At 37.5% G+C, this 16,652-nt stretch overlaps 2 protein-coding genes across 2 annotated transcripts in view; one reads left to right on the top strand and one right to left on the bottom strand.

Annotated features, from left to right (window-relative positions):
• Positions 1-6,799: 6,799 nt before the first annotated feature.
• LOC126251320 (ethanolamine-phosphate cytidylyltransferase) lies at positions 6,800-15,137 on the top strand. The gene is made up of 9 exons (XM_049951650.1): positions 6,800-6,928; positions 7,405-7,542; positions 7,626-7,738; positions 7,880-7,946; positions 8,412-8,637; positions 9,035-9,235; positions 10,711-10,928; positions 11,151-11,240; positions 14,585-15,137. Exons 1-9 carry the CDS (start codon positions 6,885-6,887, stop codon positions 14,616-14,618), a joined length of 1,131 nt encoding a protein of 376 aa, XP_049807607.1. The 5' UTR covers positions 6,800-6,884; the 3' UTR covers positions 14,619-15,137.
• A 163-nt stretch (positions 15,138-15,300) lies between these two features.
• LOC126251319 (uncharacterized) overlaps positions 15,301-16,652 on the bottom strand; it is a 285,573-nt gene continuing 284,221 nt past the window's right edge. Inside the window, exon 9 of the mRNA XM_049951649.1 lies at positions 15,301-16,164. Coding sequence (XP_049807606.1) covers positions 15,950-16,164 — 215 coding nt within the window. The 3' untranslated portion in view covers positions 15,301-15,949. The remainder of the gene's footprint in view (positions 16,165-16,652) is intronic.

Genomic DNA, 16,652 nt, shown 5'->3' with positions numbered 1-16,652 from the left:
CTTTCGATCCAGTTCTAGTCATACTTATCAAACCTTTTCGCTAAAACAACGGATGAGGTGTCGAGATTTATTAATGATGTTACAGCTACTGCTGCAATGTGCGGTTGGTCAGACGAAGAAACCCTTCGTGCAGCTTACTTGCTTTTAAAAGGGGACGCCAAGACATATGTGTTACATTATGGGGATCTCATTAAAGCACAGTCGTTTCAGCAGTTGGTTTCTGGATTACACCACAATACCAAAAAAAATATAGAACACTGTTTTTTTGCAAGAAGTTCAGTACTTTCTCCGTGGAATTTTCAGACAGGATTCGCAAAGTCAATGTGCAGACATATGTGCCTACCCAGAATTCGGAAACCAACAAAGTATCACTGCAGCGAGCAGAAAACAGGGCGTTACACGTTTTCTTGCGCCGAGTACCCGCAGTAATCTCATGAAGAATTCGCATTGAGAATCCAAGTGATTTAACAGCAGCTCTTAGAATTGCGGGGCAATTGGAGGAGATAGGTTTTGCCACGAAGCAACGGGTAGATCACCGTGTAATTGCTTCGGAGGTCCGATCTGACAAGTGTGGACGTCAGCCATACACTAGGTATCCACATTGTTACCGGTCTGTGGAAGTGGGCCATGGAACATCGGACTGTCGCAAGACTAAAAATGGGGATATTGTCGGGAGAAGCAGCCATGAAACATTAAACTCAATCGGGAACGCTTCGAAAGTCAGAAAACAGTACCGACAGATCGTAACACAGCACAAGTTAGTACACAGACGGAATGCTGCTTAGTGGGGTTAATGAGTGATGAGGAAAAGAGGTTTCTTGTGGACATGTGGGTGTACATGTCTGTTATCAGTATGGACCTGGTGAACAAGACGAGACTTGGGTCACCATGATACAAGTTACATGCAGTTGGCGATAACTGTATGGAAACTCTGACCACGACAGTACTTGAATTTTTTTTCTTTTTTTGAGTTATTGGTATTGTGACTGATTTGATGTGGCTCGTTTTGCAGTTTATCAACTGCAACCTAGGTCCTTCATTATTTGCTGAATGTATTCCAAACTCTGTCTTCCGCTACAGACTTTACCCTCTACAGCTGCCTCTAGTATCATGGCAGTTATTCCACGATATCTTAACTGATGTTCGATCGTCATGTCTTTCTTCTTATCAGTATTTTCCACATATTCCTTTCCTCGGCGATTCCGTGGAGAACCTCCTCATTCCTTATCTTATCAATCCACCTAACTTTCAACATTCGTCTGTAGCGCGGCATCTCAAATACTTGTAATCTCTTATGTTCTACTTTTTCCACAGTCCATGTTTACTTCCATACACTGCTGTGCTCCAACTGTACATTCCCAGAAATTTCTTCCTCGTGAAGGCCTATGTTTGATACTAGTAGAATTCTCTTCGTTAGGGATGCGCTTCCTGCCAGTGCTAGACTGCTAGTTCTATGTTCGCCTTGCTCCGTCTGATGGGTTATTTGTCTGCCCAGGTAGCAGAATTCCTTAACTTCGTCTATTTCCAAATACCGACGTTAAATTCCTCGCTGTTTTCATTTCTGCTACTTCTCATTACTTTCGTCTTTCTTCGAATTGCTTTCAATAGCTATTACATATTCATTAGACTGTTAAAGATGTGGTTTATGAAAACACACGTGATTTTGGGGCAGCGTCTTTGACTAGTAATCAAAACATCCTCACTCCCGGATTTGAAGCTTGCCAATGCTTAAATTCTGAATAAAAATCATCAGAAATAGCGGCCAAAGACTTCTGGCGTAAGAACTCACCCTCATTCTGCTAATGGAGTAGTCAAGGAGAGCAGAGGAGTGGACTGAGGTTCAGTGCACTCTCTTGACCTTTGAGCGGGAAACTGCCCTTGAAAGGCGAAAGAATCAGCAATGATCAACAGCATGAGGCAGTAGAAGACAGTGGAAACAACTGCATTGAAGACACGTAATGTGTATCCACAGGACATGTGACTTGTAACTGAAAAAGTGTCATGATGATCTTTCCATTGGAAATAGTTCCAGACTAGTTCTCCAATCCGATCTCCAGGAAGGGACTACAAAGGGTGACCACAAGAAAAATATTTCATGAAGAACGAAAGGGTAACATTTTAAAAGTCGGGGCAGAAGTTTGAATGTACTAGTGAAGCTAGAAAATCTGAAAAAGAGAAATACTAAGGTTCAGTCTCGATATAGTTGTGGAATGAAGACAAGGATTTCTCGTTCAGCCGAGCATACGGTAATATCAACAGCAGCAAAAATTGCATAATGCTAGTAGGAAGGGGAGGTAGGGCAGAGTACTGTGAATGGCAGAGACAGGGTTATTCTTATCAGAATTGACAGCAAACCAACACTGTCAACAATAGTTCAGCAATATATGCCGATGTCGCAAGCAGAAGAAGAAGAGACAGAAAGAAGTATATGAGACTACTGGAAGGGTAATTCAGTATATGAAGGGAGATGAAAATCTAATAGTAATGGTAGATTGGAATCCAGTTGCAGGGGTAGGAGTAGAAGAAAGTGTTACCGGAGAATATGGGCTTGGTAGCAGGATTGAGAGAAGAGAAAGAATAACTGAGTTCCGCAATAAATTATGGCTAGTGATAACGAATAGTATGTTAAAGAATCACAAGAGGAGGAGGTATACTTGGAAAAGGCCAGGAGATATAGGAGGCTCCCACTTAAATTACATCCTGGACAGGAAGCGATTCCTAAATCAGATATTGGATTGTAAGGCATGTAACAGAAGAAATACTTCAGTTAATCGAAGAAAGAAGGGAGTACAAAAATGCACAGGAAAATTCAAGAATCCAGAAATACAAGTCGCTTACGAATGAAATAAATAAGAAGTACAGGGAAGCTAAGGTGAAATAGCTGCATGAAAAATGTAAATAAATCGAAAAGAAAATGATTGTCAGAAGGATTGACTCAGCATGCAGTACAAGCTGCTTAACACCTGATACATTCAAGTTGGTGACTAGAATAATATACAGAAGAATGGAAAAGATAACTGAAGATCTGTTAGATGATGATCAATTTGGATTTAGGAAACGTGAGGACACCAGAGAGGTGGTTCTGACACTGTGGTTGATAATGGAAGCAAGACTGAAGAAAAATCAAGACATGTTCATAGGATTTGTCAAATGCTGCAAGATGTTCGAAATTCTCAGAGAAATAAGGGCGGCTACATCGAAGAAGCAATGGTGGAATTAAAAGAGAAGCTCAGGATTGGGATTAAAGTTCAAGTGAAAAGGGTATCAACAGTAAGATTCGCTGATAACATTACTATCCTCAGTAAAAATGAAGAAGAATTACAGGATCTGTTGATTGGAATGAACAGTCTAATGAGTACAGAATATGGATAGAGAGTAAACCGAAGAAAGACGAAGAAAGTGAGAAAATCAACAAACATAACATCAGAATTGCGGACTGTGAAGTAGACAAAGTTATCTGCTACCTAGGCAGCCACGTAACCTGTGACAGACGAATTTCTTATTAGGTAGCATGTTTGCATTTGGGTTACTTTTTTATCAAATTTTGTTCTTGTTTAAGATTAAAACGAAAAACTCAGTTACATAAATGGCCAAAATAGGGCCATGATTTCACATCAAAATGTATCTTAAATGCGAACCTTTGCAAACATGTCTCACAATGGCTATTTGTCTTGAATATGATGACTTGACAGAAAATCCTAGGAAATTCTGGTCTTACGTTAAATCAATAAGTGGCTCGAAACAGCATATCCAGACACTCCGGGATGATGATGGCATTGAAACAGAGGATGACACGTGTAAAGCTGAAATACTAAACACCTTTTTCCAAAGCTGTTTCACAGAGGAAGACCGCACTGCAGTTCCTTCTCTAAATCCTCGCACAAGCGAAAAAATGGCTGACATCGAAATAAGTGTCCAAGGAATAGAAAAGCAACTGGAATCACTCAACACAGGAAAGTCCACTGAACCTGCCGGGATACCAATTCGATTCTATACAGAGTACGCGAAAGAACTTGCCCCCCTTCTAACAGCCGTATACCGCAAGTCTCTAGAGGAAAGGAAGGTTCCAAATGATTGGAAAAGAGCACAGGTAGTCCCAGTCTTCAAGAAGGGTCGTCGAGCAGATGCGCAAAACTATAGACCTATATCTCTGACGTCGATCTGTTGTAGAAGTTTAGAACATGTTTTTTGAGTATCATGTCGTTTTCGGAAACCCAGAATCTACTCTGTAGGAATCAACATGGATTCCGGAAACAGCTATCGTGTGAGACCCAACTCGCTTTATTTGTTCATGAGACCCAGAAAATATTAGATGCAGCCTCCCAGGTAGATGCAATTTTCCTTGACTCCCGGAAGGCGTTCGATACAGTTCCGCACTGTCGCCTGATAAACAAAGTAAGAGCCTACAGAATATCAGACCAGTTGTGTGGCTGGATTGAAGCGTTTTTAGCAAACAGAACACAGCATGTTGTTATCAATGGAGAGACGTCTACAGACGTTAAAGTAACCTCTGGCGTGCCACAGGGGAGTGTTGTGGGACCATTGCTTTTCACAATATATATATAAATGACCTTGTAGATAGTGTCAGAAGTTCCATGTGGCTTTTCACGGATGATGCTGTAGTATACAGAGAAGTTGCAGCATTAGAAAATTGTAGCGAAATGCAGGAAGATCTGCAGCGGATAGGCACTTGGTGCAGGGAGTGCCAACTGACCCTTAACATAGACAAATGTAATGTATTGCGAATATATAGAAAGAAGGATCCTTAATTGAATGATTATATGATAGCGGAACAAACACAGGTAGCAGTTACTTCTGTAAAATATCTGAGAGTATGCGTGCGGAACGATTTGAAGTGGAATGATCATATAAAATTAATTGTTGGTAAGGTGGGTGCCAGGTTGAGATTCATTGGGAGAGTCCTTAGAAAATGTGGTCCATCAACAAAGGAGGTGGCTTACAAAACACTCGTTCGACCTATACTTGAGTATTGCTCATAAGTGTGGGATCCGTACCAGATCGGGTTGACGGAGGAGATAGAGAAGATCCAAAGAAGAGCGGCGCGTTTCGTCACAGGGTTGTTTGGTAACCGTGATAGCGTTACGGAGATGTTTAGCAAACTCAAGTGGCAGACTCTGTAAGAGAGGCGCTCTGCATCGCGGTGTAGCTTGCTGTCCAGGTTTCGAGAGGGTGCGTTTCTGGATGAGGTATCGAATATATTGCTTCCCCCTACTTATACCTCCCGAGGAGATCACGAATGTAAAATTAGAGAGATTCGAACGCGCACAGAGGCTTTCAGACAGTCGTTCTTCCCGCGAACCATACGCGACTGGAACAGAAAAGGGAGGTAATGACAGTGGCACGTAAAGTGCCCTCCGCCGCACACCGTTGGGTGGCTTGCGGAGTATAAATATAGATGTAGATGTAGAAGCATTAACAATTGACTACAGTGGAACTTAATTCAGAAATTTATGATAGGGACTCTACTGTTGAGAAGATTTTACAGTCTTTAACTTTGCTATGCACTAACTATTTGTAAAATGGTACAGAATGTGACAGAAAGCTGAGAAAATAATTCAAAATGACAATCAAGAATTAATGCAAGGTCTTCAGAAAATATTGAACTATGATGTTACTGTATTTCTAGCCTTTTCAGAAAAATTCTAATAGTATTTATAGTGCTTATATTTGGTGGTTAATAGGATGCGATCAGTGTGTAGGGTAGAAATAAAATGAAGTGTTAATAACAAGAAAAATATTTTTCTTCGCATTTCATCGTGCAATATATGTTACTAATGACTTTCATTGGCATTTTACAGAGTAATTGCAACTTCTGAAACTTTTGTGTACACATATACTGGTATGGGTTTAATCTTCACTCTTAAATGGTTTTCAAGTATACAATCAGACATCATTGCTCAGAACTATTTATATTATGCCATAAGACAGAATGTAAGATATCATAATATTTTTCTGAGTATTTCCCACAACTATTGGACTACTAAATCTGCAGTATGCTATATTGTCCATTGTGAAGTTTCAAATTTACTCTTTAAGGCCTATATAATTGTGATTGCTAACTGTAAACATGTAAACTGTTTATCAACTTCTGCGAGTATCACAAATATTATTCATAGCGATCTACGCCTTTGTAAACCGACACTGTTATTGCCCATTACCTAATCGTTCTAACGACCGCTGACGAACTGTGTTAATGGCCAGAGCTGTGTAATTGAATGGAAAAGGGTGTAACCAGTGTTTAGGAAGCCTAAATTAACATAGCGTTAAAGAATAAAAAATCGACTATGCAATTTATGTGTGCAGCATATAGTTCGATTGTTTTGGCTCTTAGTTATAGCGTGTGTGACTTTGTTCGAACATCCTGGTTTGATGTGCAGCGTATTAGATCTGCAATAACGTGTTTCTTGACCGTAAAGTGTGTGATTTTGTACTTTTATGTTGCGATTCTCAACGTACATCAATAGTTATCAACGCTTGTGGTTGGTTTGTGGGATTAAGGGACCAGAGTGCTATGGTCATCGGTCCACTGTTTATCAACGCTTGAATGAAAGCAACATGCAGTTTACCGTAATAAAAGCAAAAAGTTATTGACTTCATTTCCGAAATCACGATCTTTTTATGATTACCTTTCTTTTCTTCATCTCTACGAAAATCCACAATAAATAGTGATTGCTGATTTACGAATTTTTCACTTAGCGATTCTTCTCCACTGCCATCTAGTAACATGATCTGTTCGACATTCAGTCGTGCAGAGAACGAAACTCACTAGTTTAGAAGGCTATGCTTCACCCGAGGTAAATCGGCGGAGAAGTCAGCATCAGTTTCAAAGCGAAGGCTGAAGTGGTAGGAAGTGCCGGTACATTATGGAGGAGAAAAAGCCGCAGATCCGCGTCTGGTGTGATGGATGGTAAATAACATTGGACGTGTGTTCATTTTTCATATTGCTGTTGAGCGTTTCACAACGAACATGAGTTTGTTTCTAGCCGACTCGAATTGTTTTATTTCAGTTATGCCATGTGTTGATACTTTATTCCGCGAATGTATGATGGTTTTGGTTTCCTGCAGGCAATGAGGAAATCGTATAATGTGCAGTGTTTAAAGTGATGTGACGTAATTTTCATATTCTGGCGTGTAAGAAAAAAGGAAAATGATATTTTTTGTTCCGTAGTAATTCAGAAGTTATTGATTCGGTACCGGTAATGAAAACCTTGAAAGGTCTCCAGATGATTAAAAGTGACGTTTGTCAGTGTCTACTATAGTTATAATTAAACCATCTCTTTTTAGGATATAAAATGCTTCCGTGGTACATTATGTATTTGTTTTCAGAACATTAAGACTTCGAAAATTTTCGTTTTAAGAGCTAAAATATGTCTTAACTTGCAGTTACGACATGGTTCATTTCGGCCACGCAAATTCTCTTCGACAGGCAAAAGCCCTGGGGGATTACTTAATTGTGGGTGTGCACACCGATGAAGAGATAACTAAGCACAAGGGACCGCCGGTCTTCACGGAAGAGGAAAGGTAAAGTGTTTTGGATTTATTGTGTTATGTTAGAGCAAGACTTCGTGGAGAACATGCTCCTGAACCATCTGTTTTTCGTACAGGTATAAAATGGTTAGAGGCATAAAATGGGTGGACGAAGTTGTGGAAGGGGCACCATACGTGACAACACTTGAGACACTCGATCAGTACAACTGTGACTTCTGTGTCCATGGAGGTAAATATTGGGTTAATTTTGTAATGACCTAATTGTAACACAATGAAAATTGTTTGTGGGGGAGGGGGAGAGGTGTTAGGCTATGTAATACTCTGTCAGGTTCCTTGTAAGCCGAAATTTACCTCTAAATTTTTGTTTCAGATGATATAACAATGACAGCTGATGGAATTGACACATACCATCTGGTGAAAGCAGCTGGAAGATATAAGTAAGCAGTCATAAGTATTCATCTTCTTACTTGATAGAAGGCTTGTAAACAAGTCTGTGCTTTGTAGGACAAATCTTACTCAGAACACAAGATACATAACAGTTTACGCTTAGGCCTATGTTTATCTAAATTGCCCGTGTCGAGGAAAAAATAACATTGAGAACCTGTGTAAAAAATTTGATGTGGAAAAATTGTTCATGGCAGTTTTCCTAATCTGCGTGTAATTTGTTTATGGCAGTGGTGTAATGAAAATATGTCAACATCGTGTGACCAGTACAGTATTAGTGTTTACATTTAACATATCATTTGTGTATATTTTTATTTACTATGGCTAAAACATTTAGCATCTTCATTTAATGCTATGAAGTGCTTAAACTTACATCAAGGCCATTATTTAATTTACCTTATTTAGTATTATGATTGGTAGTAGATTAAAATACAAAATGTGTGTTTGCGTATGCACAGGGAAGTCCAACGCACTGCGGGAGTGTCAACAACTGATCTCGTTGGTCGTATGTTATTATTGACAAGACAACATTTCCAGCAAGGAGCTCGAGAATATGAAGTGGGCCGAGAAGGTCCGAGCAATATGGGTCAAGATTCTTCAGCTCGTTCACCATGGACTGGCTGTTCACAGTTTCTTCCAACAACACAAAAAATAATACAGTTCAGTGATGGTAAACCACCAAAGGTACAATATCAGAGTGTTATGTTCATTCAATGGCCTGAAAATAGTGGTTTGAAAGTGTTCTGTTTGAAGTTCTGATTACTATGGCTATTTCCGTTCAAAGCTGACTTCATTTTAGCATGTTTTTATGTGTTATTGTTGTCTATAGCAGTATATGAGGGATTAAAGCACTGACTATTAAGCTGAAACTGACAGGTTAGTTAAGTTGCATACCTTTTGGCCACTGAGAGTAGTTTCTTATTGCATAGATGAAATGTCTGGTCAGCAAATAAATCTTTTTTTTTCTTTTTCTTTTTCTTTTTTTTTTTTTTTTTTTTTTTTTTCATGGTAATAATTTGAAAAATGTATAAATTCAATTCACTGCTTGAATTTTCCTTACTCTGGTTTATTTTTGTTACAGCCAAATGACAAAATAGTTTATGTGGCGGGTGCTTTCGATTTGTTCCATGTTGGGCACTTAGATTTCCTTGAACAAGCAAGGAAACAGGGTGACTATTTGATTGTGGGACTGCATACAGATCCAGTAGTGAACAAGTATAGAGGAGGCAACTATCCAATCATGAACTTGCATGAGAGAGTGCTCAGTGTTCTTGCGTGTAAGGTAAGTTAAAATTAATTATTCACATCACTTCATCTGTTAGTTACAGGAGGAAGTAATTTCTCATTTATTTATTTTTTTTCTTTTCGAATGGGATATCTGCACATGATATGTATCACTATAGTTAAGAGTAGTCAGTGCAGGGAAACTTTGAAGAAAAACTGATCTACCACACCCTCATAATTCAGAATCATTACTGTAAGGCAGAGCATAGTGAGAGGTCAGTTTCTGAAGGTAAATAATGTTGCATGTTGAGATTATGAAATTCAGTTGTTCAGATTATTATTCTGTTTATTTTTTACTGTATAGCACATGTCAGCTATTTATGGGTTTCGTTGAATGATGTGTCATAACACCACCAATGAAGTTACTTGCAATTTCTTTGTCTTTCATGGCCAGTTCTCAATGTGTTGGTAATATTCTCATATTCTTGGACCAGTTTGCTTTTATCAAGTTTTTCCCTCATGGTTATTTGGCATTGTCAAAGAGTGCCTACTCACTTGTGGTTTCAGAACCCATGAAAAAGCAGCGATGCAGTTTTGGGTTTGCTATTGTCAATATAATATATTATTATTGTTTACACATTAGTCTGGCCAGAGACTTTCTGCACGTACTTCAATGTTCAACCAAGTTTCATTCACAAAACTATTTTCCCGTCGCTTTTCTTGTGTAATCCCCATATATTATCTGTGACTTGTCACTACTACTTGTCAAATCAGGCTAATGGTACCAAGTGTTGCTCTGGTGGCATTAAGTACTATCAATCAGGGTTATTTATAAGGACCTCTGGGGTATCAGAAGGTGACTTAAAAGACATGCATAAAATTCCCATTTCAGTTGACAGAGCATTTCGCAAGTATTTGACTTCCATAACAAGTGCTCAATATGGGCACCAGTTATGACATGACCAATGTCAGTATATGCATGAAACTCATTGAAGTTACTGCTACAGCCACCTGGAAAGACGTGACAGCAGCCACTTTTTGGTTGCCTACCTGCTGACATGAACTAATTTGATGAGACGTTACAGAGTGGAAGATTTGTCTACATGTTCTGCCTGCCTTGTGGTGCACTCTGCATGTATGCCGTGGAGCATATTATGAATCAAAACTTAGAGATGCTCTGTCCACTGATAGGAGTGTTATATTCCTATACGTCTTTCAGTTTCTTTGTGGCTGTCTTCTGAAACTGTTGAAGTACTTAATAACACTGTACAGTATGTACTGTACAGCACAAATTGATAGCACAAGCAGGAAATTTTTGCCATATCTTCTGAATAATGTGACTTATCTTGGTCGTATGTTAATGCAGTGTGAACATTCATTCAGATAATTTTTCAAACTATATTAATTTTGCACACTTGTAAAGGAACAAAGCCTGTTTTTTAATGCATTAGTAATGGAGTGAGTTTAGTTGTTAGTTTAGTCATTTTTCATTTGCTCACTGACAGTGCATTATTATCTATGTCTCATTTCCAGTATGTATCGGAAGTTGTTATTGGTGCGCCACTGGTTGTAACTAAAGAGCTCATGGATCACTTCAAGGTTGACATTGTCTGCCATGGGCAAACTCCTATACAAACGGGAGGCTTTGATGATCCTTATGCTGAACCTAAACGACAAGGAAAATTCAAATTACTGGACTCTGGAAATACAATGACAACAGAGAAAATTGTTGAAAGGATCATTTTACATAGGTTGGTATTATTGAGTCTTTCTTACCTTCATTCATTTAGTGTTGCTTTAAAATGCCATATTATTTTCCAAATATATCTATCATGAATACTGTACATTCCTAGTTTAAATTAACATTGGTAATAATTATAAGTGGTGCCATTTTGCTAAACTTTGTTTGATAGCAGTTAATTTTACCACTTGTAGAGTAATGTCTTCACTTATTATGTTCTTATGTTTTGTAGGTTAGAATTTGAAGCCAGAAATATGCGTAAGGAAAAGAAGGAAATAGCTGCATATGAAGCTTACACCAAAGCCAAGAAGGAAGGGAAAGTGTAAGATCTTTTTATTCTGAAACAATATTATATTGCTAGCATAAAATCTCAAATGATTTTGTATGCATGTGCATTATTCTGCATACATGCATTTAAAATGATTTTTGCAGGATAGTGACTCTTTTTAAAGTTTACAAAGCCTTTTGTGGCTAGCTAGGCATTTAATATACCACTCTTAAATATACTGAGTGACATATGTACAAAACTAGTCATATTTCTTGTAACAATTTGAGATCGTCTGTGTAGTGTCGTAATTCTAAGTTACTTGCTGGCTGTGAAAAATTTGTGTTCCATGTAAAAGGTAAATAGATCATACTTTGTATAATTTGTGTAGTTAGCTTGAAGTGTTGTATGAATAACAGTATTCTTTCTTTAACAAAGTACTGCTATGTATCAATAATTCATATTGCTTTATTATGTACCTGATAATGTACATTTCCTTGTTCAGTCAGTATTAACCCATTAGTGCCTGAATAATTTTTTACTTCATTGCTTTCACCTTATTTGTTACATTGAGAAAGAAGCAGTTACATTGAAACAGCTGTATTTATCATATTAGTTTTAAAATAATATACCATACCATGTAGGTAACGCTATGCACTACTGAGAGGAAAACATGCATTTTTATGAAAAAGTTACCCATTTTTGTACTGGAGGAAATGAATTAAACACGAGATGGAAAAAACAACAAATTGCATGATATGATAAGCAACAAAGCACAGTCCCACATTACATTTTTTGCACTGAGTGAGTGCTAATGTCTTATAGTTTATTCTTACAAAATGTCTGTTTTTGAGTTCCTGTGTTTTCACAATCATGTTAATCATTTCATCGAAGAACTACACTGCTGCAGTACTGAAGTGCAGAGTTCATCCAGGCCCTTCAGGTGCCACTGCATACCACAAGTGCAGGTGGATAATTTCTGTTGAAAAACTTACATAAGGGATTGTATTTCCTTTTTTGCAGTAGTGTGTCAAGGCTTTTTGTACAGTGGCATCCAGTAACCAATCAGAAAAAGCCTAATAATATTTCCAGTTGTGAATATTTATCTCACCCATGTTCTTCTATTCTGTCAGGATGGAGGCTCAAAGAACTTTGATGTGCTTCCTTGAGTCCTGATAATATCTTTCAACATTGATTACTGCGTTCACACCAGTTATACTTGATGCTGCAGAAACACAGGATTCGTCATGCCTTTTACAGAGATACCTTTTTTGTTTTGTTTGACAGTATGAGCAGCACCTCATTCATTTTTATCTATTTCCTTCTTCTTCCGGAAGGGGCAATTTTGGGGGATATGATTTTCTCTCATGGTCCCAGTGCCCTCAAAATATTATTCCCCATGGAATAATTAGCAAATTAAAACTTGTAAAAAAACAGTTGTCAAAATAGAAGTGCAAATTATTAAAGTACTCTCATTAGTTCAGTGTCACATTTCTGAAATGCTGAATGTCCCAGCAATACAAATAATGTTCCATCAGTTTCAATAAGTGACATGTGAATGTTGGGTTATTAAGGAACTAATTAGTTTTTGAATCTGAAAGATAAAATATTTTTGTTATAGGTACTTTAAAATCCATTGTGTGATGAAATTTTGGCTTAAAAAAAAGTGTACATTAAATTGCATTTTTTCCAGTTGTGGGCTGTTTCTCAAAATTACTAACACAAGACTGAAAGTACAGGTGTTCAGTAGTCTGTAAATAAGTCTTAACAAGATCATAGATGTTCATTGTTGTCCAAAAAATCAATGAAAGTCCAGTCCTGTCACATGTATCATTGATATAACACTGGGCACTAATGGGTTAAACAGGCTCCTGTGAGCTTATTAATGTACCTTGTCCTAATGTAACTGTCTGTCGGGATTTTACATTTCTTAGATAGCCTTGGAGTATGGTGGAAGGGGAATATGCTTCTTGTTAATAAAGTGGTGGAGCTTGTGTCTTTGTGCTTTTAGTTTGAACAGTACCATTATACAGATAGATTATCCTGGTGGCTATATGTGTTTTTTACATGTTTGATTCATGTGGTTTCTATGTTGAGGGAGGATTTGAATCTTGTAGATTTGTACTTAAAGCTTTCTTCTTGTGGAAATGCTTTTGCCCCAAATAACATTTTGCCTCCATTCTAGTTAACTGCTGTTCCTTGTTTGGTTAATGGCCTCAAGATTCTTCTGCTACACCTTTTGTGGATGTGAATATCATCTCTGAAAGGTTTCTCTTCAGAGGTGTTTTCGGAGGAAATATAGATGGGGATTGGTACAGATTTCAGCCTTGATATTTTTAATGCTTGATAAACAATGGTTTTGTAATTAGTTCTTAAAATAAGTTACCTGTGTGTGCCTTACCAGTTGCTGAGGGTGTGTAGTTGAGAAAAAGGATGTGGGAGGATTCACTTGGAGGTTGGTGCTTTCAGAACATACTTCATTAGTTTGTGTTTAATTAATGCCACCTTGGATCACTAGTTTAGCCTGAAGGCTCAATTAGGACCTGAGCAACATACACAGTTCAAGCTTTGGGCACGGTAGATAGAACTACTGGCAGCCACACACATAATTGCATGCTTGACTAGCATGTCCAAGGATGGTTTCACGAGCATGCAAAAATTCCTCGCACCTCCATACTGCTCAAACATTCTTGTACAAGTAGCAGTTTATTTGCCTGAAAATGTTGAGTTCAGACCATGATGTGCTGGCTTTGGCAGCCGTTTCATTTGTTATGAAAACAAAACAAAACAGGCCATATGATACAAGGAGCAAAAAGGTGTTAAAAAATCAAAAATAATATTCTCGTTTTAACTACTCACAGTAGATGCACTGCAGAAGCTATCTCACGGTGTTATTATCTCTCTCCTTTTTCTCCATGTAATGTTCTATTCTTGTATTTGTTCTACATTACAGTACAACTTTTGTACAGAATGTGATTTAACAGGACCAAACAAAAATAAATGAAATCAGATCAAATTATTGATGAATGCTTGTGCAAGCCTCTCTGTTCCTTGTATATACGCACAAGCATTCATAATTGAAATTAAAGTATCAAGCTGTTTGTACAGTCCTTATGCTTGGCAAAATTATCCTACATACAATGAAGCATGATTGAGCACGCATGCTTGCTCATAAGTGTTTGTCAAGCTTGCATTGCAGTTAAGTGTGTGGCCACCTTAACATTCCAGTTGACCTACTTAATGTAAAAGAACTAAAGGGTGTTTCCCCACATTAGTTGGTGTACAGGCATGTAACACACACTCGTAATTAGTATGGACTGTGTCTGCTGTACAAATATTATTGCTGTTGTTGGAGAATGTTGAACTTTGTAAACAGAATGTATTTTTTTTTTGTTCTGCAGGTATTTAGAAAGGATAAATATTCAACAAAGCTAAAAGAAGAAATGAATTTGGCCACAGATCATGTCTGTTACATCCTTTTATTGTGTATTTGTTTGAAAGTCTTGTTTTTGATACAGTGCAGCCACTGCATGGATGGCTGGATCTAAACCAAAGAATAAAATTTATATTATAATTTTAGAAAATTATTTACTTCCATACATACCAATTATCATTGTTGTATCAGTTTTTGTTTTACAATTTTACTCCATATTTATAAATTAAATTTTAAACCTTTCATGTGTTGAAGTACTGTTGTTGTTTGTTAAAATGTTAAATTGTACATAAATGCACTGCAGTTTACCTGTTACCAGATTTTAATGCTTGTGGTATTGCACATTTGTATATTTTATACAAGCCAAAGTGCGTGTGCAACCTTTTTGTAGACTTTACCATCAAATCTGATCAAAATTTCAGTGGGTTACCACTTGCTTAAATTCCGGTATATACTGCAACGCAAATATTTATATATCCAATTGTGAACCTTGTAAGGAAAAATTTTCCAGTATGTTAAACTAGTCATTGTTGATTATTTTAAAAGTCACTGAAATTTAAATTTTGGTACCTGAGTTGGAACTGTTGCTAATTTGATAACCATCAATAAATTATATTTATGTATTATAAAAGCTTATAACATAATATTATAGAACATGTAAATAACATTTTGTGATTTTAAAATATAGAACCTATTTGTTTTATAATTTTGTTGAGTTGAACTAAACTGTTTTCTCATCCTTTTCGTTACATTCATAAATTTTGGATTTTTCCTTTCTTGACCTTAAGAAAAAGCCTAAATGCAAGCAGAGTTAAAGAGGGAAAAAATCTTCTAGTTTCTTTGGAAATTACAGAATTTGCTGTCTGTAGAATTAAGGCTATTACTCAAGACTTATTAACTGCACACTAAAACAGCCCTTGACCTCTGTTCTGTGGTGGGTGTTTGTACACATAGTTGCAGTTCTCTCGCTCTTGTGAACAATGCAACACTAACCGTGTCATTCATAATTTCATTTTCATCAGATTGGATAATGAAAATAATTTGCAAATTGAACAAGGAACTTACTAGTAGTTTCATGTGTAGGATAAACTTGTTACTGTAATGAGAACTGAAAAGTTCAGCAATTGAACTTTTCTGTATATTTAATCACAATAGTCTTTGGCATTTGTGGCCATTTGTTTTGTCTCCAGCACCTCCCTCAACCTTTCCCAAAGCATCTCAAGCTTAACATGAATTCATCCATGTTACCTTTGCTTAGAACCCATTATGAAACTTTATTGGCATGAGATGTCCCAAAATTCAATCAACCTTTTGACTGTTCAGTTTTGCACCATCATTGGACAAGGCTGCGGCCTGTGTAACCACCAGTTTTAGCATGACGAAGGGCTCGGTCGACGGAAGCAGCGTCTCGCAGTCTTGTTGCCAGGTAGCAAACGGCTAGTGTTGCCAGGAACAATAGCGTGCCAAGCAGACCAGTTATCAGTGCCATTGTAGAACATGGTCCATCACCTGTGAGTGCTGCTCCTTGACCTGGCCGTCGATACAAGTCTGTTGACAGTGGAACATTACTGGTGACTTAAGCAGTAGAAAAGCATAGTTAAAACTAAGCCTATTGCTATTACATAGTCTGGCATGAAATCCTTGTTGGTTTGATGCAATTTTTGAACAACTCGCTGCAATTAAAATGAGTGAACGACAGCGTAATGTGCAATAAATTAATAAAAAATTGTAGGGAAGGAGCATTTTCCTAAAGTACAGAAAGGCCAGCGAAACATATTGAATATGTATCAGGAAAGAGGAAATACTAATATTTTCATCAAACAATAGTGCACTTTGCAAATATTTAAAATGAACATACACTCCTGGAAATTGAAATAAGAACACCGTGAATTCATTGTCCCAGGAAGGGGAAACTTTATTGACACATTCCTGGGGTCAGATACATCACATGATCACACTGACAGAACCACAGGCACATAGACACAGGCAACAGAGCATGCACAATGTCGGCACTAGTACAGTGTATATCCACCTTT

This window comes from Schistocerca nitens, chromosome 4 (genome assembly GCF_023898315.1).
Source record: "Schistocerca nitens isolate TAMUIC-IGC-003100 chromosome 4, iqSchNite1.1, whole genome shotgun sequence".
NCBI classification, from domain to species: domain Eukaryota; kingdom Metazoa; phylum Arthropoda; class Insecta; order Orthoptera; family Acrididae; genus Schistocerca; species Schistocerca nitens.
The sequence above is the reverse complement of the archived record's forward strand: the minus strand, read 5'-3'. Positions and strand labels throughout refer to the sequence as shown.